This window comes from Eptesicus fuscus, chromosome 2 (assembly GCF_027574615.1).
Source record: "Eptesicus fuscus isolate TK198812 chromosome 2, DD_ASM_mEF_20220401, whole genome shotgun sequence".
NCBI classification, from domain to species: domain Eukaryota; kingdom Metazoa; phylum Chordata; class Mammalia; order Chiroptera; family Vespertilionidae; genus Eptesicus; species Eptesicus fuscus.
This window is the reverse complement of record NC_072474.1, coordinates 102,653,181-102,673,456: the sequence shown is the minus strand read 5'-3', so window position 1 is coordinate 102,673,456 and position 20,276 is coordinate 102,653,181. Positions and strand designations below refer to the sequence as shown.

The window sequence follows — 20,276 nt, the reverse complement described above, 5'->3', positions numbered from 1 at the left end:
GGGATCGACGTGGCTTTCGAAAGAAGAGGGAAAAGCCAATTAACCCCCCCCTAAGTTATTAATATGGTTGGTTCTGCAGAGCCTTAAAATATACCACCTTGTGGGGAGATAAATCAAACCCTTTGGGGATGCCACGGTATCATTCTGTAAATAGCTTTTCCTTTGGCACCAAATGACAGCCTAGTATCCTGGGAAAAAAAGGATGTGCCTTATATAGCTGAGACAGCGCCTTGGGAGTAATTTACTCAACCAGTATAAGTCATCACCAAATCAGGATCACCGAATCTTCCAGAGACTTTTTTCCCCTCTAAGACTCTCTGAAGAAGAATGTGTTTTATTTCAGGATTAGTTCCTAGGTGCTGTTCTAAAATGTTGAGCAACAGAAACTTGTTTTGAGATGCTCTCCTATGTTTTGTCTCCAATTTTTCTCGTGGGTTTCTAAATACAATAACTAGTCAACGTTTCTTGAAGGCTTACAAAACGCCAACTACTGCGTTAGGTGTCGTAGGCAAATTACCAGTATGTCACGTAATCCCAACAATTTTATGAGGTGGTACTATAATTAGCATCCTCATTTTTTTCGGAAGAGGGGACCGGAGTCTGGAGAGGTCCAATGAACCTGTCTAAGGTTACAGTAGCTGGCGAGAGGTGGCATGTGTCTTTTCGGCTAAGCTATGGGGAAGGAGGCCACCCAGCACCTGCACCCAGAGCTAAGAAGTCACATGTCCTGGCTCCTGGCACTCCTGCTCCAGCCCTCACAGGGTCTGAGCCAGCAGCTGGGCCCGCCTTTACTCTCTCCACCCCAAGTGGTAGGTGCTGGGAAAAAATCACATTACTGAACAAATGGAATTTGCTCCTCTTTCTGTATTTTTTAATCCCTAAAGAAATAGCAGCTTTTTGTAAAAAAAACTAAAAATCAAACAGTGCAGATTTGTATAAAATAAAAACAGAAGTTCCCTCTGTCCCTATCCTTCTTCCCCCGCCCCTCAAATTAAAACCTGTTTATCCTCAGGAGATTTAAAAATAGTGCCCTTTTTATCATTAGAAGTAGTCATTGTTTCAGGGATTTTGCTTCAAAAGTACAATAAACTCCATTAAAGTTTTCTTCACTAATTAAAAATGGGCTGTAAACAGGCAGCATATATGATTCTAATGAAGATTTTGAGAAAATGCTGCTGCTTTTGGATATTTTAATAAGAAGAATCATTATAAAATAAGAATAAAAAAACAATCAAGTAATTCGATATGTTTTTGTGTCAGGGGTAGCAAAATGATTCTCGTCATTTAAACAAATATTCTCCCAAGCCTTCTTTAATAGCGAAGGGAAACACTGTTAAAAGCTTGGTATGCATGCTTCCAGACTTTTCCTTTGCACAGACAATAATTCACATACACATCTCTTTGCATATATACATACACATATTTCTTCCAAAAAGTTCCTATAGAGTCTGACCCTCAGCTTTTAGAAATTAACCATATCTCAGCCCTGGCGGTCTGGCTCAGTTGGTTGAGTGACATCCCATGATCCAAAAGGTTGCTGGTTCGATTCCCAGTAAAGGCATATACTCAGGTTTCAGGTTCAATCTCCAGTTGGGGTGCATAGGGGAAGTAACCAATCTCTCTCTCTCTCTCTCTCTCTCTCTCTCTCTCTCTCAATCAATAAAACATATTTTTAAAAAATTAACCATATCTCTTGAGTATCTGCCTATGGCTGGAGGCTCATTCATTCTAAAGCTTCAATAGGATTGCATTCTAAAGAAGCACTGTTGTCCTACCGGTTTTCTATTTTTAGACTCCTGGGTTGCTTCCCTTGGTTTTGCTCTAACCAACAAGATGGCAGTGAGCATCCTTGAATAGTTCCCTCTGCTCATCTGTGGGGATATATCTGAATAACAACCCCCTTTTCCACCAGGAGTCTGGAGATCTCATTTCGGATGTTCCCTTTGCCTAGCTGAGAGAAGGATTCCATCCTGCTCCGCTGTCAGGCAGGATGCGAACCTTCCCTGGGTGCAGTGCCTGCAGCGCTCCGATGGAGCTGCAAAATAAATCCTACTTCTGCTTGTGCATATGTTTACTTTTAAACTTCCTCCTTTCTTTAACCCTCACCTGAGGAATACTTAGAGAGGAAGGGGGAGAGAGGGAGAGAGAGGGAGAGAGAGAAAGAGAAAATGAGAGAGAAAATATGAGAGAGAGAGAGAGGGAGAGAGAACACCAATCTGAGAGAAACATCAATCCGTTACCTTCTGGATGCTCCCCCGACTGGGGATCAAACCTGCAACCCAGCTATGTGCTCTGACCGAGAATTGAACCAGCAACCTTTCGGTGCATAGAACAATGATGCTCAACCAACTGAGCCACTCCGGCCCGGCATTATGTTTGCTTTTAAATATGTACCATCTCCGATGCCCTTCGGTCCACATCCAGAGCAGGGCAACATTAGCATTTTGTTAACAACTCATCCCTGCCTCACCTGTTCTGCCAAACCCCCAACCTAGATAATGAGTTCTGCCTGAGTGCCCACGGGGACGGGCGGGCTTTGTGGGCTCAGAGGAGAGAAGAGACTCCAAGCCAAATGAAGCTCCAAATGAAACACTCGCCCCGCTGACCCCTGGCACAGAACCCCAGAAATCATTAGCAGAGTGTGCAGGTAGCTGGGGTTGCTGGAGAATGAGGAGCAAAAGGGAAATCATTCAGAAGCTCTAAGCCGTAGCACAAAAACACTCTGTACACGGAAACGTGGGCAGGTTGAGACGGCTTCGTTAGTTCTTTCACATATTAAAATAAATTCCCTCCCAAATATACCAATCAGTATTTCCTCTGCGAAAGCATCTAAACAATTTTCTGCACTAGTGACTATAATAACAAAAAAACAAGTCTAGAGTAAAACTGCTCCTTTTTGCACATTCTTTAAAGTTCAAATTCTAACTGTAGCACAAAATCCAAGCCATGATGCCACTGGTGATAACTGTAGAACTGGCAATTTGAAAACCAGTTTAATGAAACTGTTAATTTCACCCATCTGGTTCCGCATATGCATTTTTTCTAGTCGATCTGTAACTAAAAAAACATGCCTTGTTTATGGAGATTAATGGTGTAATGAAAAACAAACAAAATAGGAAAAAAAGAGACATTTTCCCATTTTCTTCTTCCTGCATCAGAAGCTAAGGACACAACCGACATCACCAGTTAATTAATCCTTACTGTTTTCCAGAAAGCGCAGCACTGCTTATTTCCCTCTTTTTTCTTTTTTATAGCAACGTCATAAGGTCACCACCGTGTGTGCACTTATCGTTACCAGAGGCAAAAAGCAGAAAATGAGAAGGTAGCCACTGGCCGGAGTGATTGCGAATTCAGAAGGCGAAAGACAGACTCATTTCTTGGGAGAGGGATGGGGACATCAATAGGAAAGTCATTTTTCGTTCCAAGCTTCCGAAAGGTGTAACGCATCCAAAGTAGAAGTTAGAAAGTGGGGGGAAAGTGAAAGGAGAAAATGTCATTTAACCAGAAAAGGAAGATCTTCGCCAAGTTTACTGGTTTAAAAAACTCAGGGTGTTCCTCGTGTGCATTCTGGTCAGGTGAGCCCCACTGGGTTCCCGAGACCTAAGGGGGTAGCTTACTTCGATCTCAAAAGGAAACTATTTGTACTTTACTGTACTGTGCAAATTTTCTGGTTTTATACATGGAATTTCTCTCCCTCCTCCCTTCCTTCCCAGCTTTCCGTACTGTCATCAGGGATTATCTGGGCAGGAAAAAAAGGGCCCTTTCTTTGTGCTTCAGTGAGTTAAAAAAAAATTATAACGTATGCTTTCTTAAATAAAAAAAAAATAAAGATGATGGCTCTGCAACGAACAACAATGAAATAGCCCTTAAAGGACACAGTATCCTGGAGTTATTAAGTCACATCATTTCCATGCTCTGCATTTCAGAGTCTCCAAATAAACACTGCGATCATGGGCCACAATGAGAAGAGTTAATGACAAATTAGAGTGAAGCCAGGGCAGCCGGCAACCTCGGCATATTGTGCGGAGGCACCTCTTCCCCAGCGCTGGGCTCGGCAAAGCCTGGGGCGGGAGTCCGGCCCCGGCCCTGCAGGGAAACACAGATGGTGTCCGCCCTGGGGGCCGAGCCGAGCCCATCCTCAGACCTGGCCTTCTCCAGAGAACCATTTGCTGGCAGAGCTCGGATTTCCTGGAGCCACAGGCTCAGAGGTGCCCAGGGCAGGATAAAAGGGAGCAAGAAGGGAGCAAGCTGTTCTGGCCTCGGGCAGATGTCTGGAGGGGCCGGCCAGCTCACCTGCTTCCCTCACTCGTCCCTCCCTTTCTTCAGATCCCACCTGCACCGGAGTCTCTGTGCCCTTTCTCACTTCTCCCACAACCAGCTCTCTCTGGCCTCGAGCCCCCCCTGTCATTGTCATCCCAGCCCAGTCCCCACCACCCCTTCTCCCTGGATGCCAGAGCCCCATTCAAAGGGGTTTGGGGTTCAAAGCATTCCATTTCAACAAGGAAAAGTGAAGGAGAGCAGAAGAAATAGCCAGCACACCTCTGAAACAGTGAACAAGCGTGCGGACTGAAATACTACCGTCCTAGCATCAGAAAAAGCCCGAATGCTAATAGGGCAATTTCCATGCTCTGCCAGGAGCCATTTTCCTGGAGAACTGGAGGTTCCCCAGGAAACCACGCAGAGGCTGGCCAATCAGCATGGCCCCCCTGAAGACCTGAGCATGGTGGGGGGGCCTAGTGTTGGATGCCAGCCAGCAGCTGGACAGTGGTGGGCTTCGGGACAGAGCAGCCCAGGATAATTCCCGAGCCAAGCAAGGACATGGGGGTGCAGGGCAGCGGCCGGGCATGCCGGGAGGCAGGATGAGTATTTCTGCCACATCTAAATGCACTGCATAGAGCTGGGGCCCCGAGCAGCGCTGCCACCTTTCATTCAAAGGCATGCCAACTCTGGGAGGCGAGGCATTCGTCCTAGGATACTTCAGAATGGGAACCACCAGAGGGGACAGCTGCATTTTACACCAGGTTAGCAGCGCATCAGCTGTCAGCATGGAGTCTCCCGCCCCCACGTTCCCGGGCACTTGGCAGAGATCCGTGTGGGGGCTGGTCCACGCTGTTCATCACGGTTGCCCCAGGGCCCAGCATAGTATTCGGAGGTACCCAACACGTGGGTGCTCTGGACCTAGGGGTTGTTTTACATCTGGGCACCCGCATACCTCAGCAATTAGACCACCGACATATGAAAGCAAGAACTGTGAGGGCCCCATTGCGAGAGTCCTTTTGTAATGGGCGTGCATAGACTAAGAGGGATTCTGGTCTCTTGTTGCCGGGGAGAGTTGGGGAACAGTGTCCTGGGAGACCTGGAAACAGAGCTACGTTTGTAGAGGTGATCTCGGAGCCAGGACAGCAGCTCCTGAGAGGTCACAGGCTAAGGAGTGCGTGAGAAATGGGAAAAATACAGAGAGAAAGCAAATGAGCCCACAGAACTCTCCGGCTGGAGTGGTGTCACGGCTTGGCTAGGGCAGACCTTGAACCTGTGTCTCCCAGAAGTCTACCTCCTCCCTCCTTGAGTGACTCACTGACCCAACAAAGACTGTTTTAGTCCTTCCAATGGGATCACCTATTCACCTAGAGTGCATTCAGTTACTCATCAAATACTTCCTGCGGGTCTTCAAAGAAATCCTACTCCTGCTCCTGTCATGTACGCTCCACTGTGGAATCGGATGGGCAAATCCACTGTAATGCAGTAAGACAGGGACTGCCAAGGGGAAACCTACACATTGGCGGGGACAGCCTGGGAGATGGAGCCGTCTGCCTGGGGAACAGGAAAGATGACGTGAGGAGGCAGTACCTGAGGTGGGACTTGAAGGCTGTTTGCAGGGCAGGTGAGCTGAGAAGCGTGGGTGGGCGAGGTATGTTCTTTGAGGGGAATGCTACAGAAGCACGCTGGGTGGGGTCATATGCAAGAATGGCAACTAAGCAGCTAACGTATGCCCAGCACCGTGCAGCACTGTGGAGAGTTAGAGTGTAAGTGGGGAGGAGAAACCAAGATGGCGGCATAGGTAGACAACTGAAATTGCTGCCTCGCACAACCACTTCAAAACTACAACTAAAAGACAAAACGGACATCATCCAGAACCACAGGAAGGCAGGCTGAGTGGAAATTCTACAACTAGAAGGAAAGAGAAAAGCACACTGAGACTCAGAGGAGGTGCGGAAGTAAAGTGCAGAGGTACGGAGGCACGCATGCGGAAAGGGCTGGCAACTGAGTACGCTGTCTTTTTCAAGCTGGAGGGAGACACAAGCTCCCGACTGCTCTGAACTCCAGTTCAGGGCAAGACTCTGGGGACTCAGACTCATACGGGGAGAAACTGGACTGTCTGGCATCGGGCGGAACTCGAGGGTGGCTTTCTCTCAGAGGTGCTTAAGCGATTACCATGGGACACTGAGACCCGGGGGCCTCTTAGGGCAGGGCCGATTGTCAGCCATTGCTGTTTGCTCTGCCCTGAGACCCTGCCCCCACCCAAGCTATGCGCAGAGCTTTTTGCATATGAATGGCCTGGTCCTTTGAAATTTAAAATTACCTAACAAACTGCAGCTGAGTCAGAGAGACCCAGAACATCCAAAAGAAGGCCCAAGACCCCACAGCAGCTTGCATTGCTTCACAGCTGGGCCTCATCTGGGCACCTCCAAACCCCAAACAAAGAAGAGGAATCTCCAGATCTCTCTGTAGCTCCTGCTGAGTGGCGTCAGGCGGAGGCTAAATTAGCACCTCCTTGGAGATCCAAGAGCCAGTGTACCCAGTGGTCAGAGTGGGACCATCCAGATTACAACTCCTCAGATCCATAAGGAACACACTCAGGGGGCAGACTCAGTGAGCACCAAAGCCCCACTGAAGCAAGTCTTGCCTCATAAGGGTGTCTCCAGCACAGAAGTTCTCCCATCGTAGACATAGCTGATCCTCACAGCCAATTGGCCTGGAGGTCAATTCCTCCCAGTGATACCAACAACAATCAAGGCTTAACTACAACAAGACTGTGCACATAACCCACAAAGGGGTGCACCAAGAGTGTCCACCTCAGGTAACTGGGGAGGCTGAGCCACTGGGCCCTATTGACACATAGCACACAAAGCCACTCTATCACACAGGAAAGCAGCCAAAATGCGGAGACAAAGAAACAGGTCACAGATGAAAGAAATGGAGGAAAGCAAACGACTGGATATAGAGTTCAAAACCACAGTTATAAGGTTTTTCAAGAATTTTCTAGAAACAGCCGATAAATTTATTGAGACCCTCGAGGATATGAAAAAGGACCAACTAGAAATTAAACATACACTGACTGAAATAAAGAATAATATACAGAGATCCAACAGCAGACTAGAGGATCGCAAGAATCAAGTCAAAGGTTTGAAACACAAAGAAGCAAAAAACACCCAACTGGAAAAGAAAAAAGAATCCAAAAATATGAAGATAGTGTAAAGAGCCTCTGGGACAACTTCAAGTGTACCAACATCCAAATTATGGGGGTGCCAGAAGAAGAGAGAGAGCAAGATATTGAAAACCTATTTGAAGAAATAATGACAGAAAACTTGCCCCACCTGGTGAAAGAAATAGACTTACAAGTCCAGGAAGCGCAGAGAACCCCAAACAAAAGCAATCCAAAGAGGACCACACAAGACACATCATAATTAAAATGCCAAGAGCAAAAGACAAAGAGAGAATATTAAAAGCAGCAAGAGAAAAAGTTAGTTACCTACAAGGGAGTGCCCATACGATTGTCAGCTGATTTCTCAACAGAAACTATGCAGGCCAGACGGGAGTGGCAAGAAATATTCAAGTGATGAATAGCAAGAACCTACAACCAAGATTACTCTACCCAGCAAAGCTATCAGTCAGAATTGAAGGGCAGATAAAGAGCTTCACAGATAAGAAAAAGCTAAAGGAGTTCATCACCGCCAAACCAGTATTATATGAAATGCTGAAAGGTATTCTTTAAGAAGAGGAAGAAGAAGAAAAAGGTAAAGATAAAAATTATGAACAACAAATACATATCTATCAACAAGTGAATCTAAAAATCAAGTGAATAAAAAATCTGATGCACAGAATAAACTGGTGAATATAAGAGAATCAGGAGCATAGAAAGGGAGTGGACTGACAATCCTCAGGGGGAAAGGGGTGTGGGGGGCGCGGGAAGAGACTGGACAAAAATCGTACACCTATGGATGAGGACAGTGGGGGGCAAGGGCAGAGGGTGGGGTGGGAATTGGGTGGAGGGGAGCTATGGGGGGAAAAAAGAGGAACAACTGTAATAATCTGAACAATAAAGATTTATTTAAAAAAAATAAATAAATTACCAATCAGTCTTAAGTGAAAAATAAAAGAGTGACTTGTCCTGGCCGGTTTTGCTCAGTGGATAGAGCGTCGACCTGCAGACTCAAGGGTCCCAGGTTCAATTCCGGTCAAGGGCATGTACCTTGGTTGTGAGCACATCCCCGGTAGGAGGTGTGCAGGAGGCAGCTGATTGATGTTTCTCTCTCAGCGATGTTTCTGGCTCTCTATCCCTCTCCCTTCCTCTCTGTAAAAAAATCAATAAAACATACTTAAAAAAAAAAGAAAGAGTGACTTTAAAAGTGGATTGAAATATGAGTAGCTTTTTTTTTAAATTAAAAGACTAATGTATGTAAAAAAAGTGTAAGTGGGATACTAACACTGCTTGCACTGCCCTCAACAAGTTTGCAACTGAGCGAGAGATAGAGGCATATACGGGATCAAATGGCTGTCACTCAGGGCAGAGTGGATGAGTTCTATTCAGACAATCCCATCCCTCATATCCATATGGTACCTTTCCATTCCTCACATCCATATGGTACCTTTCTATCCACAAAGCTCTTTCATAGACATCATGTCACTTTATGACAGCATTATTCTTTTTTTATGACAGCATTATTCTTAACTGATGTTAAACCAGACTTTCCCAGTATATAAATTATAAACATGAGGATGGCTACTATAAAAACAAGAGCCCGGTAGCTCAGTGGTTGAATGTCAGTTCCTGAACCAGGAGGTCAGGGTTCAATTCCCAGTCAGGGCACATGCCCAGGTTGTGAGCTAGATCCCCAGGGGGGCCTGTAGGAGGCAGCTGATCAATGATTCTCTCTCATCATTGATGTTACTATCTCTCTCTCCCTCTCCCTTCCTCTCTCTGGAGTAAATAAAAATATATTTTAAAAAAACACAGAAAATAACAAGGGTTACCAAGGATGTGGAGAAATCATAAACCTTATGCACTGTTGGTGGGAATCTAAAATGATGTAGCCACTAAGAAAAACAGTATGGTTGTTCCTCAAAAAATTAAACAGGATTGCCGAAACCGGTTTGGCTCAGTGGATAGAGCGTCGGTCTGCGGACTGAAAGGTCCCAGGTTCGATTCCGGTCAAGGGCATGTACATTGGTTGCGGGCACGTCCCCAGTGGGGGATGTGCAGGAGTCAGCTGGTCGATGTTTCTCTCTCATCGATGTTTCTAACTCTCTATCCTTCTCTCTTTCTCTCTGTAAAAAATCAATAAAATATATTTAAAAAAAAATTAAACAGGATTATCATATGATCCCTCAATCCCACCTCTGAGTATATACTCAGAAGAACTGAAAGCCAAGTCTTGAAGAGCTATGTGCACACCCATGCTCATAGCAGCACTATTCACAATAGCCAAGAGGGGGCAGCAACCCAAATGTCCATCAACGGATGAATCGACAGACAAAATGTGGTCTACGTAACAATGGAATATTATTCAGCCTTAAAAAGGAATTAGATTCTGACATGCCACAATGCTGAAGAACCTTGAGGACTTTGTGCCAAGTGAAATAAGCCAGTCACCAAAAGATAAACACTGTGGGATTCCCTTAATATGAAGTATCCAGAATAGCCAAGTTCATAGAGACTGAAAGTGGGACAGTAGTGACTAGGGCCTGAGCGGGGAGGGGGAGCTGTTGTTCAGTAGGTACAGAGTTTCAGTTTTACAAGATGAGAAAGTTCTAGAGATCCGTTGAGCAACGATGTGAAGGTCCTTAACACTACTTTAGAGTACACTTAAAAAATGGGGAATGCTATCATTTGTGTTTTACCACACAAACGTATACACTTGTATATCCTTTAAAAAATGTTTTTACTGATTTCAGAGAGGAAGGGAGAGGGAGAGAGAGATAGAAACATCAATGATGAGAGAGAATCACTGATCAGCTACCCCATGCACACCCCATACTGGGGATCAAGCCCACAACCTGGGCGTGTGCCCCAACCGTGAACTGAACTGTGACCTCCTGGTTCATAGGTCAACCACTGAGCCACGCCGGCCGGGAGATACTTCTAATTCCAGTCCTGAAAGAGTGCGGTGGGAATACTTGGTGATTCTCCTCTGCAGGAGGACACACAGCCCCACCTCTGGGCACACTGGACGGTGGTGACCGCTCCTGACCACACTTGGCTGGAAAGCAGGGGACACTCTCTCTGCCGGTGGCTAATGAAGCCCGAGCTGCTGACCCCTCACCCCTGCAAGGTTCTCGTGGCTCCTCTGAAGAGTGTTGTTAGCTTACAGTGAGGGCCGGTGATCACACAGCGTGGGGAGAAAACACTCTCCAGTCTGAGACGCACACGCGCGTGGCCGCCTGGAAGTGGAGTCGGCCGTCTCGCTGAGGAGCGGCTGCCAAGAAGAGGGACGCTGCCGCCAAGAACCGGAAATCGCAGGCCAGTGTCTCACGCTGTCTTATTTTCTTTTTCTTTTCAAAATGCCACGAAAAGAAAATCCCATAAAGTAATTCCCTTGGTAGAAATTAGGGGTGTTGGTATTTTCTTTATATTTCCCTAAATATAAAGAAACCCGGACCCATTGCTGTCCTGTCCTGGCTCACAGAGGGCACTCAGTCAACACTTGTTTAGGGAAGGAAGGAAGGAAGGAAGGAAGGAAGGAAGGAAGGAAGGAAGGAAGGAAGGAAAGGAAGGAAGGAAGGAGGGAGGGGGGAGGGGGGGAGGGAAAGTTGTGACACGAGTAACTTAAGAAATTCCTTACACGTGTGATACTTATCCTTCTCTGACTGGCTTATTTCACTTAGCATCATACTCTCCAGGTGACCTCACGCATATGTGGGACCTAATGAGCAAAAGAAACTGACAAACAAAACAGATCGAGAGACATGGAAGCATGCAACAGACTGAGGAATCTCAGGGTTAAGAGGGATTGGGGTGGGGGAGAGATTAACCAAAGAACTCACATGCATATATGCGTAACCCATGGACACAGACAATAGTGAAGTCCTGGGGAGGGGGGGCTGGTGAGAGTGGGGGAAAAGGGAAAATTTTCTTAAAAAAGAAAAAAAATTCCTGAGACAGTTAAAATCCTGATCTTTGTGCCTGCACCCGGTCAGTTCCCACAGCAAGAATCCCAAGCATCCAGCATCCGATCCTCGAGCCCATCCTCCTGGCGTATCTCAGAAACGAACACTGTCCTATGATGAGGACGGACTTCATTCAAGCCCACTAGTCAACAGACTGGACAGCGCGGGGCGGCGGCAGAAAACACTGCGAACATAGCTCCTGTCAACTGGAGTGGGTCAGAGCCCTCCGGAGCCGGCTAGACACGCACAGCAAGATGAGCTTGGAAGGAAAGGTGTGTGAGAAACCAGGAATGGAAACACAGTCACACCAGTCTTACTACTCTTCTATTTATAGACCGGAGGAAAGATATGGTAAGAACTGTACACTTACTTTTTTACCCTCGATTTAGGAAATCAAGTGTTCTGCGTTGCTCGCAGCCTTGTTAGAAAACGGGCACAGTGTCTGGCACCAGCCTCTCCAGGGTGAGCGGAGAACTGTGACAGCCCCAAGCGAGGGCAGTGTGCCAGGTAGAGAGGAATTTCAATGAGGACTCTGCAGGAGCCTACACCGTCACCTGGGAGAACAGGGGCTGAAGGCAGAACGGGGGCTGCGGGGGCCCTTGGGGTCAGCGGTGTTCACAGCCGGCTGCGATGTGACAAGCGGCAGCACCACAGCCCAGGGAGTCCTCGGGTTTGGGGAGCACATGATTTGGGTTTTTAATTAAATTCCACTTCCAGAACTCCACGGAGAAGAAATCGTTCTGAATTCTTATAAACAAAACTCCTGAGCTGTAAAAACATGAAAACATCCTATTGAGAGTATTTACCTTAAAAAGAATTGTGGAATTGATTCACTCGTGTTCCTAATCGGCAAAACGACATTTGAATAGGATTGGAAATCCCAGAAACCAATTTCGCCTACACCCGTGGTCGGCAAACGGCGGCTCGCGAGCCACATGCGGCTCTTTGGCCCCTTGAGCGTGGCTCTACCACAAAATACCACGGCCTGGGCGAGTCTATTTTGCAGAAGTGGCGTTAGAAGAAGTTTAAGTTTAAAAAATTTGGCTCTCAAAAGAAATTTCAATCGTTGTACTGTTGATATTTGGCTCTGTTGACTAATGAGTTTGCCGACCACTGGCCTACACTGTCCGGCATGGGCCTCCCTCTCCTGGTCGCCTGTCTTGCAGGGCGGCTCCATCGCCTCCCAGGTGACCAACAAAAATCTGGGAATTGTCTCTGCCGGGTGATAAGAGCCCTAACACTTGTATAGCGGTGGTTCTCAACCAGAGGCGATTTGGCTCCTTGGGGACATTTGCCAACACCTGAGGGAGTTGTTGGTTGTCAACCGGAGAAGGGAGTCATGGGGAGGGAGTGCTATGGATATCTAGCAGATAGAGGCCAGAAACACAGCTAAGCATCCCACAAAGCAGAGGACAAATCCCGCACAACAGAGAATCCAGTCCAAGGTTCAGAAACACTGCTTACAAAGAGCTTACTGTGTGCTATACTGTTCTGAGTATTATATTTCTACTAGAGGCCTGGTGCATGAAATTCATGCACTGGGGTAAGGGGGGGGGGGTGGGAAGGGTCCCTCAGCCAGGCCTGCACCCTCTCAGAGACCCCTTGGGGGATGTCCGCCTGCTGGCTTAGGCCCACTCCCCTGCAGTGGGACATCCCTCTCATAGTCCAGGACTCCTCGCTCCTTACCACCTGCCTACTTGCTGCTCCTTAGCACTGCCTCGGAGGCAGGAGAGGCTCCCACCACCGCCTCTGTGCTCACCAGTCACCAGTCGTGAGCCCGGCTTCTGGCTGAGTGGTGCTCCCCTGTGGGAGTGCACTGACCACCAGGCATCAGCTCCTGCATTGAGCGTCTGCCCCCTGCTGGTCATTCTGGTCGTTCCACCATAACGGTCACTTAGGCTTTTATTATATAGATCAACTCATTTAACCCAACACTAGGAGAGAGGTACCATTATCACTCCCATCATGCAGATGAGGAAACTGAGGCTCAGAGAAATGAAGTAACTGGATAAAGATCACACAGCTAGTTTGTGTGCGAAGTTGAAATGGGGCCCAGGCCACCTGGTCCAGAGGCTATGCTGTCACACGACTCTGCATGGCCTCCCCTGCCTGACTCTGAGCCAACCTCTTTACAGGCCTCATTAACTCCATCACTCTGTCCCATTCTGGCCTGTGTCTTCTCCCCCTGGACCGTGGCAATGGACTTACTGCTTCCAGCTCCACAGCCCTGCTTCCTCTCAGCCTCCCACGGCTGCCAGAGGGACCTCAAAAACCCAAATCTGATCCCACCTCTACCAGCTGCCTGAAGCCCTTCAACAGGTCCTTATCACCTACAAGGTAAAGCCCAAACTCTTCCAATGGTGTCTGAGCTCTGGTGGGAATCATTCCGCTCCAGGCCTTCTCCTGCCTCCAACCCCTGCCCATCATGAACACTGCTGTGCTGTTCCCACCTCCCCGAAGCTACTCTGTCTGCAGTGCCCACCTCCATTTACTTACCTGGGAAACACCTACTGACCCTTCAAATAGCAGTTCCAGCATCACCTCCCCTGGGAGCCTCTGAACATCCCAGCCCCCCAGGTAAAACTGACTCTGCCCTTCTTTTACCATTTACTTCCACAGCCTTTATTCAATATTATTGCCCTTTTCCTTGCTTTCAAGTCTGTGCCTCAAGGGCAGGGGCCTTGTGTTGTCTTCCTTACCTCTGAAATCTGGCCAAGTCACTCAGCAGTCACTCAGCAAGTATCAATGAATGAAAGATGAAATATCCCGTATGGCTTGAGTTCCTTCTTACATGAAGCAGAAGTCAGTTTCAGCAATGCCTTGACTCAAAAGTCTAGCCCTGTGCCCGGAACACCACGGGGTTGCCTCTAACCTCTAAGATAATTATCATCACCCTTCCCCTTGGAATCCCCTTCCCCAGACGGAACATCTCAGCTTCTCTCTTCTTCCTAAATGGCATGGTTTCAAGAGAACTCATGGTCTTACAGGGGGGACAGAATTCCTGAGCAAACCCAAATTGCAAGGGGGAGAAGCTGGCCACATTTGGGAAGATTCTTGAGATGCACTTTAAGTAGCATCTCAGGGGTCTTAAGTTCAAGTGTCTATGGCCAGGCAGGTGAGGCCCATGAAAGAGGCAAGCAGGTGAGGTGCTGCTGAAATAGAGAGAAGAGGCTACGAATGGCCCGAGCGTTCTCTCGCCTCCAGGGTTGCTGCGATGCAGGCCAGGTTGCCAGGTCTTTGAACGTTTTGAGAAAAGCTAAAAATTTACATTTTTACACAAGGTTTTTTGATACTGGTAACTTTTTTTTTTTTTTAATCAACAACAATATTTGAGCCAAACCAACTGCATTTGGGGACCAGCTCTGGCTGCAGGCTGTCCACTTGAGGTTTTTGGCTTTAACTAAAGAATTGCTTGAGCACCCAGCCAGGGTGGTTCAGTGGTTTAGCATCCACCTATGAACCAGGAGGTCACAGTTTCATTCCCAGTCAGGGCACATGCCTGGGCTTTGGGCTTGATCCCTAGTAGGGGGTGTGCAGGAGGCTGCCAATCAATGATTCTCTCTCATCATTGATGTTTCTATCTCTCTCCCTCTCCCTTCCTCTCTGAAATCAATAAAATAAAAAAAAAAGGAGAGAGTTGCTCAAGCAATTCCTAAATATAAGTTTTTGTATTTAGTGTTGGAAGTGTGCATAGATATATTGAGGGTTGTGGATAAGGCAGAATTTAAATTTAAAGTTAAGCTAGAAGACGAGGGTTAAAAATAACTTGGAGGCATAAATCACCAAAGAGGGTGGGAAACCCGGGAGCCTTCCTAACCGGTATCCAAAGGCAAGGCAGAGACACACTTACCCGTCAACAGACCCATTTCCATCAGGGACTGGAACAAGCTGGGGTGCTGGGCTCTCAGCTCCTTCTCCCAGGGGAAGGCTCTGCACATCGAGGGCCTCCCGTACCTGCGCCTCAGGTCCACGTAGGAGTTCTGCAGGTCACCTGCAGGAGATGGAAGCATAAGGTACCACTCCCCTTAGGACGGGGTAAGCCTCCCCTCTCTGCACCCTTACCCCCTAAGGGGAACTAGAAATGAGAGGTCAGATGTACCGTTGCAGGATATGGGTTGGGCTGCATTAGGGATTTGAAACGGGTACGATGCCTTTGCCTTGAGGTCACAAATTCATAGCCAAGTCCGAGGGAAATGTGCCAAAGCTGCTGATGGCTGTTGAATAATTCTACAGAATGAGCAGCTGGCCTCGGACTGGTCCCCAGGAGGCCAATATCTAGGCCATTTTGTTGGCAGTGTGAGCTGAGGAGCAAAGTCCAACGATCCCCCGGGACACAAGGCGGTAGATGGTAGAAAATTCATCCCAATGCCCCAAACAGATCAGCATGCAAGGCTGGCCTGCCCACGCAGGCTACCTCTCCTACAATGTCATCAGCTATCAATATCAGTTTCTTTCCTGCTCAGGATATTCCTATTCCTATATATCTCCCCTCTCTTCTGACAGCATCATATTTTCTGGATGATTCAGCAGTGAGAGCAATAGCTGGGGACCAGTATAGCCTATTCTTAAATCGAATTGCAGAAGAGCCGTCCTTCCACGTTTACCTATCACCACCTCCAGTCACTCCCTGGGACTGTGCTACGGGAACCCTGTGGGACTGGGGTATGTTCACAACGCATCCGTTCCTCCCTGGCCTAAAACGGGAAGTTCAGATCTGGAGATGGAGAGGTAGGGGGGAAGCACTGAAATACTCAATTTGCTTTTGCTGATGGCAAAGGCCCCAGAGAAACTTCTCTTCCAGAAGGAACATATGTGACTAACTCTATTGCCACCACATTAAGCAAGAAGATCCCTAGCACAGAGAAATTGGTAAGTGCCAGATCTGAGCTGGAACGTTGGAAGACAAGACGAGACCCATTTTATAACAGAAACACACCCCGTATGAGTGAAAGGATGCCCGCGCCACTCTGAGCAGGCACGAAAGCCTTCTATTTGAAACTCATTCCTTCTGTTACAAATGACCGATGTCTTCCAGCATGAGTCGATTTCAAGGATTTAAAAAATAAAACCGAGCCCCGAACAACAAAGTCATTGTTCAACACTTCTGAAAGCTAATATTCAGATATTAATGGTCCAAGACAAAAGTGCACCGATGGGGAAACGTTTCTAATGATTAATTTATTTTCCAATTCATTTTTATTTTCTTAGACCGGCCTCAGATCCCATTCTGAATGGGAATAATGAAATGTGAGGCTCAAAACACTCTCATTTATGCGCTTAAACCAAACCACGTACGGCGAAAGCTACGAGGCAGGCTGGGCTGCTGTCAGCCGTTGGTTTGGTTGGAATCCAGGTGGAATAGACACCTTCCCTTGCATCTGTCTGCAGAGGTCATACTTCTCCCCATCGGTCAAGTCACATATGTTCCATCCCAACCCCGTCAGAAAGAAGCCAAACGTGTTGACACAGATGCACAGAGCTAAAGATTGCTCTCCTGGCCCTGCTGCGTGCCTCAATGGTTGAGCATCGACCTATGAACCAGGAGGTCACGGCTCGATTCCCGGCCAGGGCACATACCCAGGTTGCGGGCTCAATCCCCAGTACGGGGAGTGCAAGGGGCAGCCGATCAATGATTCTCTCTCATCATTGATGTTTCTATCTCTCTCTCCCTCTCCCTTCCTCTCTCTGAAATCAATAAAAAATATATTTAAAAAAAAAAAGATTGCTCTCCTGAAGCTCAATACTTACATGCTTCTTGGGTCCCGTGGCCTTGCTGTACTGTGGATGCGTACACAGACACTATTTCTTGAACTTCTGCACACCTTTTGTAATATAACTTGATTTGTTCAGCAAGTTGCATCTCAAGGAGGGGATTAAAAATCTATAAGTAGGCAAGAAAATCAAGTGATCAATTGTCATCAAACACCCATCAAATACCTATGAGGCTGTGTCCGGGCTGATGTCCTTCTCCCTCTGACATTACCAGCTGGCTTGTTTGTACTCAGATCATCCAATCTGGATTCGCAAAGGGAGGGTGTAATTCAAGGACACTCTGGCTCTGGCCACTTCCTTCTGCCTTCTTTTTGTGGCATCTTCTCCTCCGCAGAGCTTCTTAAATGCCAGGCTTTCCCAGAGGCCAGGCCTCCACCCTCTTCTTGCTCCCACCGCATGCTGACCCCAGAAAATCATATTCATCTCCTCTTCAGTTCTCAAGGGACAGGAAGTCTACCTGTGCTGTGCAGCTGACTGGGAGCCCTTCTCCTGTTTTCCTCTGCTTGGCAGGCTCCTACTCAACTTCCAAGGGCCAGATTCAAGGTCATCACTTCCGGGAAGCTTCCCTAACAGCCTACCCCACCCTCACCTGGTTGCCCTCATCCATGTTCCCACCTCGGTGCTCCCAAACACTGTGCTCACATCTGAATGAATGCACATACCACATTCTTTCATGACATATTTGCTTAAGAGAGATAAGGAAGCTCCTTAAGAAAAAAGGCCTGTCTCACGGCCTGGCCAATGTGGCTCAGTGGTTGAGCATTGACCTGTGAACCAGGAGGTCACGGTTCGATTCCCAGTCAGGGCACATGCCTGGATTGTGGGCTTGATACCCTGGGGGCAGGGGGCGGGGGAAGAGGGTGTGCTGGAGGCAGCCGATCAATGTTTCTCTCACATCATTGATGTTTCTATCTGTCCCTCCCTCTCCCTTCCCCTCTGAAATCAATATATATAAAGGCCTGTCCTAACTCAGTGGTTTTCAGAATATAGGTTGTGACCCATTAGAGGGTTATGAAATCACTTTAGTGGCTGTCACAAGCAGTGATTTAAAAAAAAATAAAACACAGTACACTGAACGTAGCAAGGGTGTGTATATGTATGTGTATATATGTATATGTGTGTGTATATATGGGCATACATATGTACTGTTCATGATATTAAATAAATTTCTTATTGTGGACCATCTTCAAAAAACAAGTTTGAAAGCTACTATCTTTTTTTTTTTCTTCAATTAGCGATAATCACACCTTGGATAAACCTCATTGGCTATGATACTGCCACTACGCAAAGCTGAAAGCTACTATCTTAATTAACCTTGGACACCTTAGCACCTGGCACAGAGGCTAGCACAGAGTAGGTGTTCAATAAGTATTGGCCGCACAAATGAATAAATCTCATTTTTTCCTCTTCATAGAGGTCTCTCACTTGGGGTACTAAGATGCACCATGGGTGGTAGGGATCCTCATTTTTTCCTCAATGACTCTGTCTAGTGACTCTTGCTTTTTCCAGAACAAACCCCACGGGGTCACAGGAATGAAAGAAAGTTCCTTTTTCAGGTATTCAGTGATCTCTTTACAAAAGCAGAGAAAACAATGGTTGTGAAGGCCATGGTGGGGCAGCCTCCGCCCTGGGCAGCAGCCCCGAGGGCTGGCCTAGGCACCTGGACAGGTGCTTTCGGGGGGTGGGTTCGGAAGTGAGAGCCATCCAACAGCAGCTACAAAGCCCTCTGGTGTGAGCGGGAGGCCCGAGTTTCTGAAGGGCGTGGTGAACAGAACCTCATCTGCTAGCGAGGCTGCTCCGTTGCTACTTTAAAAAATAGCATCTAACGGAAGCTTTTTACCAAATAACTAAGACTCTCTCCTTTCATTAGTTTAATCACTGGATGGGCAACAGCCTGATAAAAACCTACTCTATAATTAAGCCAGTGGTTATTAAAACAGAGGAAGTAAATGGTTTCCATTTTATGAGTACTAAATGAACCAAACGTTAACAGAAATCTATTATCGTGTTAGCTAGGGGAAACGACTCAATATTAATAATGTTTGGTGACAGAGCCGATGAGAGATCCCGCTTAAATAAATCTTTTGTTTCCCCAGGGTTCCAAGCCTGAGCCACACACCCATGAGCACCCACAAACTTCGCCTCGATCCCTAGGGCTCACCTGTGCAGGGTGCAGGGTGCGGAGGCGGTAGTATTTCAGGGGTCCGAAAAACCCTGCGATGCCGGCCACATACCTGCTCCCTCCGATAATGAAGTACCCAGCAGTGTCATTATAATGCAAGTCCTCCAGGAATCTACAGAAAAACACAAAGGCTCTGTGCTTGAATCAGATTTTGACAAAGAAACTCTTGCATTGACCCTCATTAACTTATCCCAAATTCCCACAGGCCCTTCACTCTGAGTTCTAGCAGATGAGATGATGGTGGAGTTAGGCAGGCTTGGGCTACGATTCCAACTCTGCTCTTTACCAGCTGTGTGACCTCGAACCAGTGGCTTAACCTCTCTGAGACTGAGTTTTCTTATTAGTAAATTAGTTCCTCACTTATAGGATCATTAAAAGAATTAAGTGAATAGAAAGACATAAAACGTCTAGCTGAGTGCCTGGCTCACTGTCAGAAAGGAATGGCTATTGAAATTGGTGAAACTGTTTGGAATCATTAAAATTATTCAGAATTGCTGGCCATAACAGGAACTATTTCACTCTAACAGGAAAAAAAAAAAACCCACAAAAAAAAACCTTGAATGGATAGAAGGCATCTGTGGAGAAAAACTAAAAACATATCCTATTAAATAAGAACTTATGTAAATTCAGTTAGGAGGAGGAGGCCACAGCAAGGTCAAAGGTCTTGGCCAAAGACAAAAGGTCAGCACAGGTGACACAACGAAAGTCCGCTTTGTCCTCAAAGACTCAAAGGATCAGGAAGGAAAATGGAAGGAAAACTGGGTTAGCACAAATAAAATGCCCAAAGCTGTTCCTTGCAACCTTGATTATATTCACCAGAGACTGGAGGGCTCCAGATGTCTGTCAGTGAGGACTGACCACATCCATCCTGGGGCCTGGCCGTGAGCTCTCTCACTACACAGCTTAAACAAGGGATGGGGACTCAGTGCGCTGACCT

At 47.1% G+C, this 20,276-nt stretch overlaps 1 protein-coding gene and 1 pseudogene across 1 annotated transcript in view; both read right to left on the bottom strand.

Annotated features, from left to right (window-relative positions):
• SEL1L3 (SEL1L family member 3) overlaps positions 1-20,276 on the bottom strand; it is a 109,552-nt gene that overhangs the window by 52,599 nt on the left and 36,677 nt on the right. The window contains exons 7-9 of the mRNA XM_054724015.1: positions 19,319-19,451; positions 17,134-17,266; positions 15,236-15,376 (exon numbers count right to left, since the gene is read on the bottom strand). Coding sequence (XP_054579990.1) covers positions 15,236-15,376; positions 17,134-17,266; positions 19,319-19,451 — 407 coding nt within the window. The remainder of the gene's footprint in view (positions 1-15,235; positions 15,377-17,133; positions 17,267-19,318; positions 19,452-20,276) is intronic.
• Positions 18,330-18,449, bottom strand: LOC114231069 (U4 spliceosomal RNA; annotated as a pseudogene).